This window comes from Corvus brachyrhynchos, unplaced genomic scaffold, assembly GCF_000691975.1.
Source record: "Corvus brachyrhynchos isolate BGI_N302 unplaced genomic scaffold, ASM69197v1 scaffold26, whole genome shotgun sequence".
NCBI classification, from domain to species: Eukaryota; Metazoa; Chordata; class Aves; order Passeriformes; family Corvidae; genus Corvus; species Corvus brachyrhynchos.
In genome coordinates, this window is record NW_008239324.1 from 11,544,144 (window position 1) to 11,560,678 (window position 16,535).

Below are 16,535 nucleotides of genomic sequence, written 5' to 3' on the forward strand. Positions count from 1 at the left end.
TTGTGTTCTTTCCTAAACAAAGGTATTTTGAAATTGACACATTGCTGGGGCTGGGTATTTGGCTTGCTTTCAAATTGTAGTACAAAAAATGAGTGGCAAAAAAAGTGAACATTGAAACATTTGAAAGAGTTCTTAAGCAGCACATCCTTCCTCATCTTTTAAAGGAGCTAAATTCAGCAAGAGGAAGGGCTGGTGCATGTCAATGAATGAATCAATAGATTCTTCAGAGCTAGCACAGATGACTTCAAATATATTGTGCACAATAAAATGCCAGCTGGAGTGAGGAAGATCATCCTCAGTAGATCTGGGACTTGGCCCACTGCTTTACTCCTATCTTCTCCTTCAACCAGTCCAATAAACCTGGCTTTATTACAGAATTTCAGAGCTTTGAGGCACCAAAACTTGCAGTGAGAATATTTAGAGATCTTTAAAGCATAAAACCTGTAATTCTAGTCAAGTAAATATTAAAAGCCTTTACTCCTTTATTTGAATTTTAACCAAAAGTTTGCCAGATCATGAATGCAACTCTAGCAGAAAAATCAGTAACTAAGAACAGTTCTGTATTGCAAGTTCTTACTTGAATACTGTCAGTATGACTCCTTTGGTTATTAAAGTTTTCTTAGTCTCTGTGTACATAAGATCCTCAGTTCACACTTCCTTGCTGAGCTTTAGTTTTTTTCTTTTATTTTGTTATTTTTAACTCTTCTCAGTTCTAGTGTCCTTCCTAATGAATTCTTTCCCCTTTGAGGATAACTCTTCCAGCTTTACTGAGACTCCACTGCAGAGCCATGGAACACTGAGTATTCTCCTTACCATAACATTTTGAATTTACAACTCAGCAGTAAAGTGCACCTCTTTCATCTCTGCTTAGAGGCTCTTTGCAGACCTAGGCAGCACTTGGATATATTAATTTCTTGTTTGTGTTCCATTCTGAACTTCTATCAATTGCTTTTTACTCTGAACTGCATGGAATTAACACTTAGAACTAACTTCAATAAGAATGGTAAATTCTGTAACAGCAATATTTCACTCACTTGATTTTCAGCTCCCTTTGGACTGCTGTGATCTTTCTGAAAGTCATGAAATGCTTCTTGCACCACTTTGTCCAAGTCCACTTTGTCCTGGAACTCTAGTTCAGGATTTCTCTCCAAAATAACAGATATAACCATCAGCAACTAGAAGGCAGAAAAAGATTGTAAGACTTTAAATTTCATTTTTTAGAATTCAGGTTACATAATAGCACTGCTAGTAATTGCATATGCCTCTTTGAAGCAGGAAGCCATTTAATAATGGCACAGGTAATAGTGCACAGATAATAGAATTCTGACTTTGATAAAAGAATCACTGGAAAAGCAGGCTTTTATAAAGGTTACAATTGCTGGTGACTGCCTATGTAAGGGCACAGTGTAAATGATTGACATTAACATCTAACTTGGCTGGGAGCCAGGGAAGTTATTTTCCATTTTCTTCAGTTCACTGTGTGGCTGCACAAATGCTGGTGCTCGGTGGAGAGAGTGAAAAGCAGCAAACACTGAACCTCAGCAGTTGGTCTTCTGAGGCATAATCACAGATGGCAAAATTCTGTTATGACAAAGTTTATAAAAACCAAAGACAACAGTGAGCAGTAAAGCCTCTCTTCATCAGAATTTACATTCCTTATATAAAATGGCTTTAAAATAGGAAGGTGAACATGATGAGTGTCCTGTTGTAGTATCTACAGGTAGGCAGTGGAGTTTGCTCTGGCCACCTTGGGCTTGGTAATTTGGTTATCTTTCAGCAAAAACGGGGGCTGTTCCTGCAACCAGCCTGACCATGAGCTGTTAGCCAGAATTGAGAAGGGTTTGATGTTCCTGGGGAGGAGCACTCACAAGCACCAGGGACACGGACTTGGGGACTAACAATGAATGCTGCAATGAATAGACAGCACAGATGCCAGCAACGGTGCAGCTGCTCCTGATCTGTTCTAAAAGCAAACATTATATGCAGTGGTGGGGAAGGATTTAAACAGCCTCTTGCTTTACTGTTAGGATGAGGAACACAAGGAAATGGGAAGGTGGCTGATTCAGTAGTGTAAAGCTACTTACGTCAGCTACTAGACAGCTAAAAGCTACTAGACAGCCTCAGCAAAAAGGGAAAGAAGAACCCTTCAGAAGGCAAGCTGGTTATTTTAGAGCAGTTTTCCTTAGATCTAGAAAATTGTTAGGAAAAGGCTAAGGACTTGAAGGAAAGCTACTTCAGAATTATTAGATTTTTACCTTCTCTGACCTAATTATATTGGTACTGTCATTAATATTTGCCAAAGGGGAAGAACATCACAAACTTGCTCTATTCTGAACATGTAACAGGAACCTGGTTACTCATAAGCAATCGATGGAGAAACCACTGAAGCGAGTGTTTATATGGACAATGCTATTTCTTCAAATACATGAATCTGTTTTTTTGTTTTAGGCTGTAACATGCTAAGGCACATTATAAAATGTCATTAATTATTGGCCACAGACCTCTACGATGATCTGCCTGTATTGTGGCTGGTCGATGTTTTGCAGCATATCTTCAACTAGGAGGGAAAAATTCATTTCATACATCGTCATATCCGATAAGGTTGGTTGCTGAAAAACAAGTAATATTTTTATTCAAAGACCACATGCATTAAATCAAAACCACCCTGCAGCAGAGCCTACTTTCCTGTTGAACAGATAATACTCAACTAAGATATAATAACTGCTGTAGGATCAAAAAGGGAGCATATTTCAGAGTCCATGACTTGGAAAGAATCTTCTACACTTACGGTTTTATAAATGTGGTTTAAGAGAAATAGTTTGCTTTTATTCTATTCTAATTGTATTTTACTCCAAATAAAAAAGAAAACTTGAAAATACATTTTTTTCCCCCACTTAACAAGTTACTCCAAGTAAAAATAACCATTAATGATAAAACATTTCACCATTATTGTCAGGTGGAACAGCAATACCTGAGACTCTGTGCTGGTTTACCTGGGGCAAGAATCTCCCTGCCACGATTAAGCCATTGGGGGTTCTCTCCAGGATCTGCCACACGCGATCGTAGAAGCCGGCGGGAGTTCTGTTCAGGGAGCCATCCAGCTGCCTCCTGTTCAGCCAGCTCCTGTGGGCACACAGGGACACCCTCAGCAAACCTGGCACTGCAAAGCCCTGGCCTGGGAGCAGGCAGGTGAGCAGTGACCCCAAAGCCATCTCCTGCTGCACTCACAGCACAGGTTGTGCTCCCTGCTGAGGTGCACCCTAAAGCAAACACAAGGGCTCAGCATGCAGAGATCACCATGGCACCCTTGGGGGTGTCTGTGCTTTATGGAACTGCAGAAAAACCAGCAACTGTGAAATCCATCCAGTGCAGGTCAGTAACGGTAGTAGATCAAACTCATCAGGTCTAATCATATTAGAAAAATGCATTTCAGCAGAATTGTTGAAGGCAGGGGTTGTTCCTGATGATCTGTAGAAAACAAGTGGCCTGCAAATTTAGAAAATTCAACAGAATGCTTTTGTTAAACTAAGGCTTTGAACAAACTGAGTTATATTCTTCATGAATCACAAATCCTGTTTGCCTTCAGAAGCATACTGTCCCCAACCTTTTTCTTTTTTACTTAAAACTATGAAGTCTGGAATTTAATTTTCATGGTTTTTTCTTCTCAGTGTTACTATAGGAATGGGGCTTTAGCCAAAATGTTTAAGACACCAGCAATGGAACTTGACAAAGTGGCATCCATGGGTATGATTTAATTGGTGGATTCATAAGACAGATTTAAGTTTTGTGTGGCAGTCCTGCATGTATTTGACAGAGAAGACTTCCTGAAGTTACTTAGTCCTTACTTGCTTTTTGAATTTTAAGTAGAAAAATAAACACACACATTATTTTTTAGAAAAACTACAATTAAATTACTGCTTTGCAACATGCCTTTCTATATTTCTAAGACCTGGTTCTGGTAGGCTGCTTGAAAAGAAAAAAAAAAAAAGGAAAAAAAAAAAAAAAGGAAAAAAAAAAAAAGGAAATTCCCAGATCAACTTTAACAATATTGCTTTGCAGAACTTTTGTAGCCTAGCTCAAATTAATTCAGCACTAATAAGTTTGGAATTTTAGTTTTTGCTCCATTTGTATTGGTAGATTAACATGACACGTTTAGAATAAAATTACTTGTTTGCAAAATTACCTTTTCCTGCAGCCACCAGTGTGCTTGATGAAATTACTAAAATACCTTGCATTAAAAAACCCTTACTCTTAAATACTGGAGAGAAATTGTGAGAATTCCTTCTGAGATACAACCAGTAAAGAGAACACTAATTCTGACAACTCCATGCATGGTTTCACACTTAAGTTTCTTAGTGTGTCTTGGTTTGGCTTTTTCTGTTGGGTTTTTTTTTTAAGAAAAAAAAGGAAAAAAGTTATCACTAAGTGGTGTGTTTTCTGAACAAGTTTGAGCTCTAGGTAATTGGGATACACTTTCTCAGAACAAAGGAGATGTTTAAAGTTAATACGATAAAGCCAGGGTTGACCCAACACACAGTGGGGCTTTTTTTCTGTATAACTGTACTGGATAAACATGACAAGTTAAGGAAAAGTGTCTCATAAATCACTTCTCAGTTATACGCTCAACTACCAAAAAGTTGTGTCTACTATGACAGTTTCATCCTATTGTCTGCACAGCTCTGTCCTTGGATTAGGACAAGAAAACTTCCATAAAAGCAAAAAGTCAGGTGGTGTGATAAAATAACAAGTTGTTTTCTTAATACAAAAAAATATGTATTTGAAGATGACAAAATGCTCTGACCCATCTACATTAATAGAGTAAGGAAGAGAGTCCTGCAAACTGAATAAGTAAAGTGAGTTTTATAACTGTTTGGACCATTAAAAGAACAATGCTCCATTTAAAAAGGGTTACTTGCAATCTTGTGACCTACATAAATAGATTAAAAAGTGTAATCTGTAGAGTCTTGTGCTTGCAAAAATTTTACCCTCTGTGAAAACCTGGAGAGAGGTGAGTTGTGGAGAGACTGTTAGGGAGGTAAATAGACCATTAGCCCTTGCTGTATGACAAATTAACTGGCAGTGAGATATGGTATCACATTAGCAGAGATTTTTCTTCCTAAAAAAAAAAAGAAAATCACAAGAGTAGGAAAAGAAAAAAAAAAAAATATTTTGTACTTCCTGGCAGGAAGAGAACTTTTAAAAACAAGTCACTAATGGGCAAGGAAAAATGAGTTAGTAATACTGTACAGGAAGAAGTTAGAAAAGAAGTCAAAAGACTGAAAGTTTTGAAGGATATGCTGGCGAGCTTTTGTACTCAGATAACCCAAAAAAGAATCCTCATCCTCAGAAAATCAACCCAAGTGCCCTTCAGTGACCTACCCATCACATGTTACAGGAATCAAAAGCAGCAGCTGCTGTGGCAACTCAGGTAAGATCTCTGATGAAGGATGGTGCCTGAATTGCTTACTGAGATTGACCAAACTGTTTCCTAAAGAGCATTAATATTTAATGGGAAATGCTGCAGAGGGGTTGTTCTGCTATGGTTTTACAGGACAATGTCAGCACCAACATGAGCAGAGACAGCAACTAAACAGCAAGCACTGATAAGCACAAACAAGACTCTGAAAAGCATCTGGGAGATACAGACCAGAGCCAGTGGGGCTGAGAGATGAGGCACCAATTTAAGGAGGTTGTTTCTCAGGGATTATAGACTGGGGAAAAACACAGGTGTGTTTTGAATAAAGCAGGAGCATAAGCAGCAGGATGTGTGGTGTAATTCCTCTTGGTTGAGAGAAAAGACCCATCATCCATTCAGTCAAGGACTATGGAAATTACCAGCAATATCATGTGCCAAAGTTGAACTTAACTTGAAGTAAAACCAAGAGGAAGAGTTTTAACTTCACTCTTATCCATACAGTTAAATGGAAATATTACAATTTTAACTTTTGTCTTGCATACTTTGTATCACAATGAATGTTCTTTTTGGCAGCTGGTTACAGCTCAGAGAAAAGATTCCAAGTTTCAGGCAGTACCACTATCTTCTAAGAATTCTAGAGAACATCTGCTCTTATTCATATAATAACCTAGAAGAAAGAGGGCACTGAACAGCAGACAAACTGTTCTTACAAGTTACTTAAGTAGAGGTATTGGGTAATTTTTGGCTCCTTTCCCCACATCAAAGAGTGTAATGGTTCACATTATAGCAGACAGATCTCTTGTCTGTGGCAGTAAAGAGACTTCCACATAGATAGAGCTGAAAAGGGAATATGCAATAGAAAAGAAACAATTCTAGAACCTGGCCCCATGTGAAAGAATGAAAAAGTGCATTTTTTGCTACCATCCCTTGAATAATTACATAACTGATTACAGATGCGTGGTGATTTCAGGTGCACACAAAGTAGTTCAGGAATGAAATGTACTTGAACAGAAGTTTCTGAATAAAAACAGGAGCCACAACCCCACAGCTCATTACCTGCCCGGCTGCTGAGGCTGAAGAATATCCAGCAGAAGCTGCTTCACCTCACTGGGGGACATCTGGTACAAGTCCTTGGCTGGCATATCCCCAGCACGGATTTTGAGTTCATACTGCATAGCATGGATAATCCATCTACATAAGGGGAGGAATATATTTATTCATTAAATACAAAGTTTCCAAATAGGAAAAATTAGTCTAATAAAACAGCTCATAAGAATTCCACACAATCCTGCCATTTGGCTGTCAGGACATGCATAAAATATCAGACAAATATTCTCCTACTCTTCCTGTTTGATTGGAACATGATACAAGCTGAAAGGGATAATGCACAGATTTTAAGAAATGTGTTGTGAAGCATGTTTTCCATAGAGAAAATTGATTGGACTACATTCCCTATATCCCATGTTCATTAAGACAAACATTTACCTGCCTTTTGATGTTAAAATTCCTGCTCAGAATTATGCTCTGACAATATATGCATTTTGCTGATGAGTTTTAAAAAGCCATAAAATTTACAATATTTTACATTTAAAAAGACTTCAGGGCTTATGTCTACTTTTAGCCTTTGAAATTCCTTTTTGCAGTCTATCACGCTTTGTTTTTCTGCTTCTTTTTTAAAGAAAATTTGATTCAATAAAAATATAGCAACAGTGAAGATTTTTAGCTTTAGGTATCAAAGAGGCAGAACTTGGCAAAATGGTGAAGGGAAATGCCGAGTTTTATTGTGCACATTATGTAAAACCAGTGCTCCAGCCTCTGATGCAGTATCAAAGATGAAATAACGTACAGATACACCTGAAGCCAGATAAGCACAGAGCTCAGCCTCTTACCCTCTACACTGGTTCAGTTCAAGTAGGCATTACCAACAAAAGGCAATGTAACTGTTTTTTCTTCAAATAGTCCATAACACCTGATCAAGGCTTGGTTACGTCAGAGCCTTTCTGTGTTTATCTGAAAATGCAGTGTATTCTTAAGAGATTTAGGCTGTCATCTCTATAGCCACATTCTGTGGTCATTTAACTATTTAGCCAACAAGGTGCAGAATGTTTTTGCTTATATAAGCAAGTTATTTCTTCTCTAAGGAATTCTTAGTAACTACACAGAATTTGGACATGTCTGGCCAGCTGATTCAGTGTTGGTTAACATTTGAGGTTTCAAATGCATTGGCCGTGCAAGATACCAGGGAGTGTTAAGCAATATGGGCCCATCACATTATGCAGAACATAGTACTTTCATTTATTTTAGCGGGTGAATAGAGTCCTTCTCTTGTTACTAAGATTAACAACACAACTGGCTCAGGAATTCTTTCCCCACTCATGACTCAAATGTGTCTGAGTCCCTTGCTGGTATTTTCTCTTTGCAGTGGCCTACAAGCCACACCAAAGTCAAGACCAGACCTTCTGCTGAGCTCTTCACTGATAAGAGGTGAATTCAAGTCAGTTGGCTGGGAGTTTTTACAGTAATAGGGCTGTCAGAAACTTGATCTATTTCAGCATGAAACCCTGAAAACAAATCAATAACAAGACACTAAATCAAATCATTATCAAACTGGAACGGCTTTTCTGTGAGAAGGTTAATTTTGCTCACTGGAGTGGGTGATAACACTGAAATAAAGGAAATTGAATCTCTAGCATTAACCTTGGGAGAAAAAAAAAACCTGCGAAAAGGATTAGCTACAGAGAATAAGGAAGGGGAGGAAAGAGGAGTAACGTGGATCTGTAGAGAAGACAGAAAAGCATTTAAGTGCAAAAGGATAGATGTACTTCCAGTTAAACGTAATATAGGCAATTTTTGGTTTTATGATGACTGGAATGTACTGCTAAAGAAGATATATGAATCTTGTGTGCTAGAAAAAAGGCTGCTGGTATCTACCTCCAGTGCTGAAATGTTACATGTTTATGGAAAAAAATATGGAAGATGAAAGACTTAAGTTCTGATTCTAAAGCATGCTCACTGATTCTGTAAATCTCAGTCAGTAGCACCTGGCCTCTTCAAAGAAGTGCTTATTCAAATGCATTTCTCCTCCTAAATGTGAAAAATTAATTAACTTCTGTGGGTAGCAAAGTAAATGCAGATACCACGGAATGTGACAACATTCCAGCACAGCGTCGTTGTAGGTCACCTTGCCAAAGAACTAAATAGAACAGGTGGGAGCTAAATGATGTTTTAACCTCGATTCAAGTTTGTGGTTCTCTGAAGTCTGTACATTGCCCTGCAATTCCAGCAGTAATAAAGAAGAGCAGATACTTTACTGACCCAATGCGTATCTTCAGCATTCCACTGAACAGTTCTGGGGAATTTGAGATGATCCAGCCAATATGGATGACAAGTTCCTGCTGCACCACAGCTTCTCTTTCATCTTGTAATTGGCATTTTTCATAGATGATGTTCTTAATCACTGCTGGTGATAAGGGGTTAGAAATAACTGCTTCCTCCTGGCCAAAAGCTCCCAGTGTCACCTGTGGTACAGTGAAAACAGTTCAGAAAATAGGGACAGGAACAAAAGCTCTGCAAAGCAATTCAGAAACTAAACTGCATCAACTCTGCCTTGCTTGTTAACAATTTCACAATACAAGGGTAATTTTATTCCAATGGCTGATGCTTGTTAATACTATTAATTGGATGCTATTGAAGTAATAAACTTCACTAACAACCGCAGTGAATATGGAACATACTTTTCCAAATTAAAATACCAAGTACAAGACCATTGCTTTGGTTATAATCAGGACTGTACATTAGGTTTAGACAGTTATATAATTTCATACATTTTAGATGTGGAGCTCAATTAAAATTCAGAATTAAATTTATATTTTGTTTTCCTATTCCTACTAGCATGCTAAAAGTTACAGCCTTGATTTTAATAAAATGTATTGCTGGTTCTGGATTGTTTAATGACAAAAAAAGGAATTTTGTTAAAATTCTGGTTTGTTTTCAATCTACTGTCAGTAAGACAGTTTTTCTGCTCTAATAAAGATCATTGTTATTAAGTGATCAAGGAAGGGAAGCGAGGTTAAAAACTTGCAAATAGCCTTAAATTATGCTGCATGCAGGTGTAGTTTCTTCTACCACTGAGTAGCACTCAGTCTGGAGTAAGACAACAACATTACACATAAGCAAGTATACACATACATATATTTAATACAAAAATACAGAAATATTCAATTAGTATTATTTGGAAGCAGCTATTCGTGAACTTAATTAAAATTATTATGCTCAGGAAGAAAAATAATGTCCTCCTTAGGAAAGGAAAAAACACTGATGATCAAACTTTCTTTCAAACAGAAAACTCTGAAAGACCTTTTGCTCAGCTGCCACCCACAGGTTGTCTTATGCTCAATCATACAGAGATTTGCATTTAAGAGGTCTTTCAAAAGATGCCTTATTACTTTACTCCCTCTACTTTTGTGAATAAGAAGGCATATAGATAAAATCACAGAAAGGTTTGAGTGGGAGGGGACCTTAAAGATCATCTCATTCCAACGTTCCTGGCTCCAAACCCCATTTAACCTGGCCTTGAACACTCCCAAGGATGGGGCAGCCACAGATTCTCTGGGAACCTGCACCAGGCCCTCACCACCCTCACAGGGAAGAACTTCTTCCTAAGATCTACTCTAAACCTACCCTATCTCATTTTAAAGCAATTCCCCTTTGTCCTGTCTCTACATGCCCTTGTCAAAAGTCCCTCTCCAGCTCTACTGGAGCCCCTTTAGGCATTTGAAGGGGTTCTGAGGTCTCACCAGAGATCTTAAACCCAAGGAGTTACATAAATCATGGCCTCTTCCCCTCTTCCCTAAAACCTGAACTGTCTTTTCAGTCTTATCCCGTCATTAATTAAAATTATTATTCAATTCCAAATACAATTATTAAACATATCTCTATTTTCTCTGGATTTTTCTTCTTTGGTAAGGTTTTTTTTTTAGCCATTGGGTACTTTTAAAAGAAGCATCAGAGGCCTTCAAAATGAACAAGCCATTTGTTTAGTTTCTGTTATCATTCCTTAATACATTTCTGAGGAGCAAAGACTTACCTGCTTGCCCTGAACTAAAACATTAGTAATAGATGGTGCAAGGCTGTCCACTAGTTTACCTAAAAGACTTGCTGCGAAGCGCACAACAGACCTGAGGGCAGAAAACAGAGCAATCCCACTACATATCACATGCTAGTTTAATGAATTCAGATATCAATTTGAAGTCTGCAACAGCAGAGATCTCAAAATTAACTCAGTGAATACATACATTATTTACAAAGTGGAATTCAGATCAGATTTTATGCAATCTTCTGTAGATTTTCATTTTTTAGTTTAGATATAGGTTAATGGATCAAAAATATATTTAGATAGAACTCATTAAACTACCAGTTCCATAAAAAGCTTCTTGTTCTCTTCTCGACATCATCTTGAACAAAGACAGGTAAGAAATCCCAGCTCCTCTTTCATGACATTTTCATCATTTTGCAAGATAACTTTGGTAATTTTTAAATCTATTTAAGGAAGAGTCAGGAAGATTTTGCAAGAGAAAGTACAACACATAACACCAAGGCTTTGCTGTGTGTTCCATGCTGAGGTAATACTTTGCATGTGTGGCATGAAAAGAAGAGACTTGTGTCACCTGCTAGGTTAAAAACAAGCTGTAACTTCTAAGAACCACATTTTTGCATATATGCAGTTGATAGTCAGAGATAAGAATATATTTAATAACAATTTATTGACACAATACAAACCTAACAGACCTGTAATTAAGCTTTTCTAGCACAGATTTTGAGGCTACTAAAAACCATTTATCTGCAGAGATGAGGAACAAGCTGTAATACTGTACGGTGTTAGTAAAAAACTCAAACATTTGATGTTGATTCCTGTGAAAACTGCTACACACTTCTTAAGATCAAGAGCAAAGCATTTCAAAAATGCATTAGCTGATACTATCAAAATGCAAAGAAGCAAAAAAAAATAATCTCACAGAGCTGCACTTCAGATTTCTGGGCACTTTACCTGTTTCCCATGTACCAGTAAAGTAGTAATATGTGGGGTTATAGAAGAAGAAAATTTCTGTGCAAATGCAGCACTGTAGCGCAACACCAACCTATATGTGTGTCACATGGCAATCATGGAAGAGAAATGAAAAATAGTTTACATATTTTGTTTCGAAAAATACTTCTGATTTTTATTATTTACAAAAAATACCACCAAGGTATTTTGGTTCTACCTCATTATTGGCAAAGGCCCATTTAACTGTACAAAGAGACAAAAATGAAAAACAGCTTTTATATTTACTGACCTGTTACAAATAGTTACAGAGTGAGAGAACAGAGTTCAGGACAGGCTTGACTTTGATAAAAAGAAATTAAACTTCTACTGAGCTTCAGGGCAAAGAAATTAATAAATAACATGTAAATATCAATCTGCTTGCTGAAACCTTTTAAAGTTATTGTGTCAAAGTCAGGCTCAAAGCAAATTACTTCAGGGCAATAAATCTGAGTTAGTGCATCAGCTTAAGTGATTTATATCTGATCACCAGCCATCCTACATAAAGCTATTGACAATATTTTATCATGCCCTGTAAGAAATAAGAATATTAACATTCTACTCACATTCTTTTAATTTAATGAGGCCTGTGTATTGGCAATAGCACTCAGTGCAAAACCAGCCTATTGCTTTCGTATTTTAAAAGAAAACAGTAAGAAACTGCTTCTTAATTTTTTAAAGTCTATTAAACCAGACCTGCAGCTGCCATGCACCAATACAATTGTCAGGAAAGCTGTCATTTTCCCTCCTTTAAGTGTGAGAGAATTCAGCCTTACTTTCTATAAACACATTAGGAAAACAAAATTGGTGTAAGCCAGAAGGAACACGATATTTGTATACAAACCAGAGCTTTCTGCTGCCAGCTCGTCTGTAGATTCTTTCTATATGCTCAGCAACAGTACCTAAAGGCATTTAACAGAAAAAAGAAAAACAAAACACAAGCAAAAAAAGATGCACAGTTTTAATTTAACAGTAATAAGGCAAGTTTGATGAGACCAGTTAATTCCGAATCTGCTTGAGTAAAGCACTTATCTATTATGCTCAACATCTAAAATTCAGATGCAATCAAGTCCTCTGTCTCCCAGTATATGTTGTAATTCAAAAAGCCAAACCAGATTTCGGCTAAATTTCCTGCTCATGCTATAGAGACACCTATAATATCACCTATTCCTACAATATATTGGGGAAGATTAATCCATATACAGATTTGGCCTATAAAGGTACACCCCATCATAAGGTGCATCCTCAAACTGCAGAACCCAGGGTTCTGCAGGTTCTGGTTTTAGATTTATGTTTCATTGATTGTTTGATTATTTAATGTCAGTCTCAGTAGTCTCCATGCAGGGAATGCAGGGAACTCTTTGTCTTAATGACTCAGAGCATTTAATACAGGGTGCATATTAAAAAGGTTACCATCACCGACTGTTTCATATGGGATGGCACAAAAAGGTCTGTACAAGTTATCTCTGAATACTCAGAGGCACAACAGCACTTTCGTTGGATCTAATTGGTTTCAACAGTTTTTAAGTTCATCATCATGATCCAATGGTTGTAGGTGGTAATGCTGCTTGCTTACAGAGGTTAGGGAATCTGCCTTGAGGTGTTTCTAGAGTAAGGAACACAATATACAAAGGACTGAAGAAAGCTCCTGAGGCTCCCAAAGCCTCACAACACTCCAGGTAACTGGTGGAAAAGGCCACTTCAGAGGCTACATGGGCCTAATGTGCAGATTCCAACCGTGACTTGCACCAATGCACTGGGTTATCAGCCTTATGTGGCTTTCCACTCCTTTGTGCAGTTTTGGGCACCACAACAGAAGGAAAATAAAAAGACATTAGAAAGTATCCAAAGGAGACACAGGAAGATTGTGAAGGATCTAGCAGAGAAGCCACGTGAGGAGTGGCTGAGGTCACTTGGCTTGTTGAGCCCAGAGAAGAGGAGACTGAGGAGAGACCTCATTGTGGTCTGCAGCATCTTCTAAAGGGACAGCAGAGGGGCAGGAACAGGTCTTCTCACTCTGGTGACCAGTGACAGGCCTCGAGGAAATGGCTGGAGCTGAGTCAGGGCAGGCTGTTTGCATAGCAGGAAAAGGTTTTTCACCCAGAAGGGGTTGGGCACTGAACAGGCTCCCCAGGGCAGTGGGCACAGCATCAAGCTTGTCTGAGCTCAAGAAGCATTTGGACAATGCTCTCAGGCACACGGGGGGATTGTTGGGCTGTCCCGTGAAGGACCAGGAGCTGATTTTGATGATCCTTGTGGGTCCCTTCCAACTCAGGATATCCTATGGATTCTATGACATTTTTAACATAGCAATACGGATGTAATGTATGTTTATGTCAACATGACAACTTTTCTCCACATGAACCAGCCATCTCACATGAAAACTAAGAAGCAGGGCTCTGTAACAGGAGGTGGGAAGTCCTACTGCTTAATTAATAAGCCCTCTTTTTCTGAGGAGTATTCATATATACAAAGGCAGCTAAAAAGCAGTCTTTGGAAGAAAAGATAAAACACCAAACTTTCCAGCACAAAATCCTAAAGCCTCAGTAGCCTTTTCAGAATTATATTACAGGAACTTAGACCCTGTGCTTTAAAACAAAGCCATAATACAAAACAGAGTTTCACAGATACATTGAATTGAAGTCAGATTACATCAAAGCAGAATAAAAATTCAGTATAAAGCCTCATATAGTTCAGACTGTTACAGACATATAGACTTACGTTTTGATTTTCTTTGTAAGGTCAAATCCTCTATTTCTTTTTAATCTATGCATTCAAAATTACAACCAGATACAGCACTGGCCTACAAACAATCTAAAAGAGTTCATATATCCAGCAGCTCATTCCCCACCACACCATCAATTTGCATGTCCTATTTAACACAGAAATTGCTTTAAATGGCACAGAAAACAGCTACACAACTGCTGGCATGCACAGCTATTATTCATGTTCATTGCAACTCAGCACACAGCTGCTTCCTCAATGCTCAGAACAGTCAAATGGAAGAAGTTCTTACCTTCCTTGGTGATAAAATTCGGCCCTTCCCTTTTAAGCAATATACTTGAGAGTAACGCTTGACTTGCCATGCAATTGCAGTCCTTAAATAAAAAACAGCAACAACAGAACCACAAATAGCCTTCAGATTTTCACTGAAGCAAAACCAGAACAGCTATTAAAAATTTCAGGTGAAACCAAAGGGCCTTTTTTCTTTTCAATTTAAGGAAAAGTCTACATATTTTATTTTCAAGGGGATTTCACAACTCTTCCATACCCTATGTATGCTGTATCCTTGTCACTGCTGCTTGCAGAGGCTTCTCTGTGGATCATATTAAGTTGTAATAATTTAACCTGGGAAAAGTTTCCTGGTTTTTCATTCTCAGGTCCTGTCACTTACAGCAGAAATGCTTGTAATGAAATAGGGAACCAAGCAGAATACTTGTGTATCAAACACTAGATCCAGAACAGTTACTGGTAGTTTTCCTCTAGATGCAGGAAAAATGCCAGATTGCAACTATCCCTTGATGCCATTGAGAAGTTTCCAGTCCATCCAAGTGAATACCCACTGCTCAAGTCTTTTGAACTACAGTTTGTCAATAAAATATCTATTCTTAAGACACATGACAAATGGATGCCCTCCTAGATGGTCACTAGCACCAAGGATGATTGGGGCAGCTGGGAGAATTGAGAGCCAACAGCTACATGTGAAGGGCCAGGAAGTTCTGTGATAAGATAAAGAGGAAGATTCCCTGAGTATGAAGGGGAACTTCAGACATTTTATGTTATTAGCTGTGCCACAACACTGATCTTGCTGATCTAAGTAGGCTGCTGGTAAAAAGAGTATCAGAACAGAATTTCTTATTTCATGAGAATGAAGTTACACTGTACTTTTATCAAGTTTTCTTACGTTAAGTTTCTGCAGGATCTCATACGTTGACTTGTTTTTCCAGTCATTAATATTTACATCTGGTTGCTGCTCAAGTTCAGAAGCATTGGGAGTACTAGACTGTCTCTTAACTTTTGAATGTTTTGGAAGATCCAGCTCCTCCAAACTCTTAAATACAGGAGCCCTGAAAAATAAGTATTTAATTTCTTCATAGTTCAGAAAATTTTAATTATCAAATAAGTCATCACTACTATTTACACATAGCCTTACTCTTCTGTTTCAGTGATTCTTAGGAAGTCAAGCTGTTCAACAACTGCTCCAGATATTAATGTCTGAAATGAAAAATTGAAAACAAATTTTAAAATATGTACATAACTATACAGCTATCTTTTCATCTCAGTATGTTGCTGGTGGTTTCCACTGAGAAAGTAGTTTTTTTATCTACAGTTCCAAATATTTTTACACTTTCAGAATATCTTCCCTCTTTCATGAGGAAAAAGACAGCTTAAGACAGCAGAAGTCTCTTGGGGCTGCTGTCTCCTTTTTGGTCATGTTCTGTTGTTCTTTTGCCCTGGCCAGCTTCATCGAGCAATGCCCAACCCCCAAAATCCAAGTCTGATGAAAACACTTGAGATGGAGGATGTGCATTCCTCAGACACCTGTACAGTCCCCATGTTCTGGGTCCCAATGCTCATTATTCCAGGGATGGCTGAAGGCCAGGCAGTTTTCTTGTCATTTTCACTGATGTTTCAGGCAAACACTACAAAGAACATTCCTACACTCTATTCATTCCCTAATCCAAGCAGGCCTGGCCTAAGTTTGCACATCAAATGCATCTTACAAATACTTCCATCTCAAAAGATTACACACCTGAAACGCAGTGTTGCATTTATCTGATGTAGTCATTACAATTCACTCACTCTGCATTTATACGAATTCCCTATTTATCTACTGCCAGAGGAAATGTATTGTACTACAGCATTCTTAAGACTGCTTTTGATGGTTCTCATTAGCTAAATACAAGTGAGTGTGTTTTGTGAACTTTTATATTCCATTTTCATTGTACATGAGTTGCAGTAAAACATTGATCTGTTACGCTCTGAGATGACAGAATATAAAAACCCTGCTTTGCTTTTATTACTGGTGCCATTCATTCT

General features: G+C 38.0%; 1 protein-coding gene across 4 annotated transcripts in view; it reads right to left on the reverse strand.

Annotated features, from left to right (window-relative positions):
- Positions 1 to 16,535, reverse strand: part of PHKB (phosphorylase kinase regulatory subunit beta) — a 68,327-nt gene that overhangs the window by 2,214 nt on the left and 49,578 nt on the right. For 3 of the 4 annotated variants that reach the window (XM_017740989.1, XM_008638802.2, XM_017740991.1), the window contains 10 exons: positions 15,649 to 15,710; positions 15,400 to 15,562; positions 14,512 to 14,593; positions 12,340 to 12,397; positions 10,503 to 10,593; positions 8,732 to 8,934; positions 6,473 to 6,607; positions 2,994 to 3,123; positions 2,502 to 2,609; positions 1,035 to 1,175 (listed from right to left, as the gene is read on the reverse strand). In XM_017740989.1, coding sequence (XP_017596478.1) covers positions 1,035 to 1,175; positions 2,502 to 2,609; positions 2,994 to 3,123; positions 6,473 to 6,607; positions 8,732 to 8,934; positions 10,503 to 10,593; positions 12,340 to 12,397; positions 14,512 to 14,593; positions 15,400 to 15,562; positions 15,649 to 15,710 — 1,173 coding nt within the window. Of the gene's footprint in view, positions 1 to 1,034; positions 1,176 to 2,501; positions 2,610 to 2,993; positions 3,124 to 6,472; positions 6,608 to 8,731; positions 8,935 to 10,502; positions 10,594 to 11,462; positions 11,554 to 12,339; positions 12,398 to 14,511; positions 14,594 to 15,399; positions 15,563 to 15,648; positions 15,711 to 16,535 lie in introns of all 4 variants that reach the window. The other variant, XM_017740990.1, reaches the window with a different exon arrangement.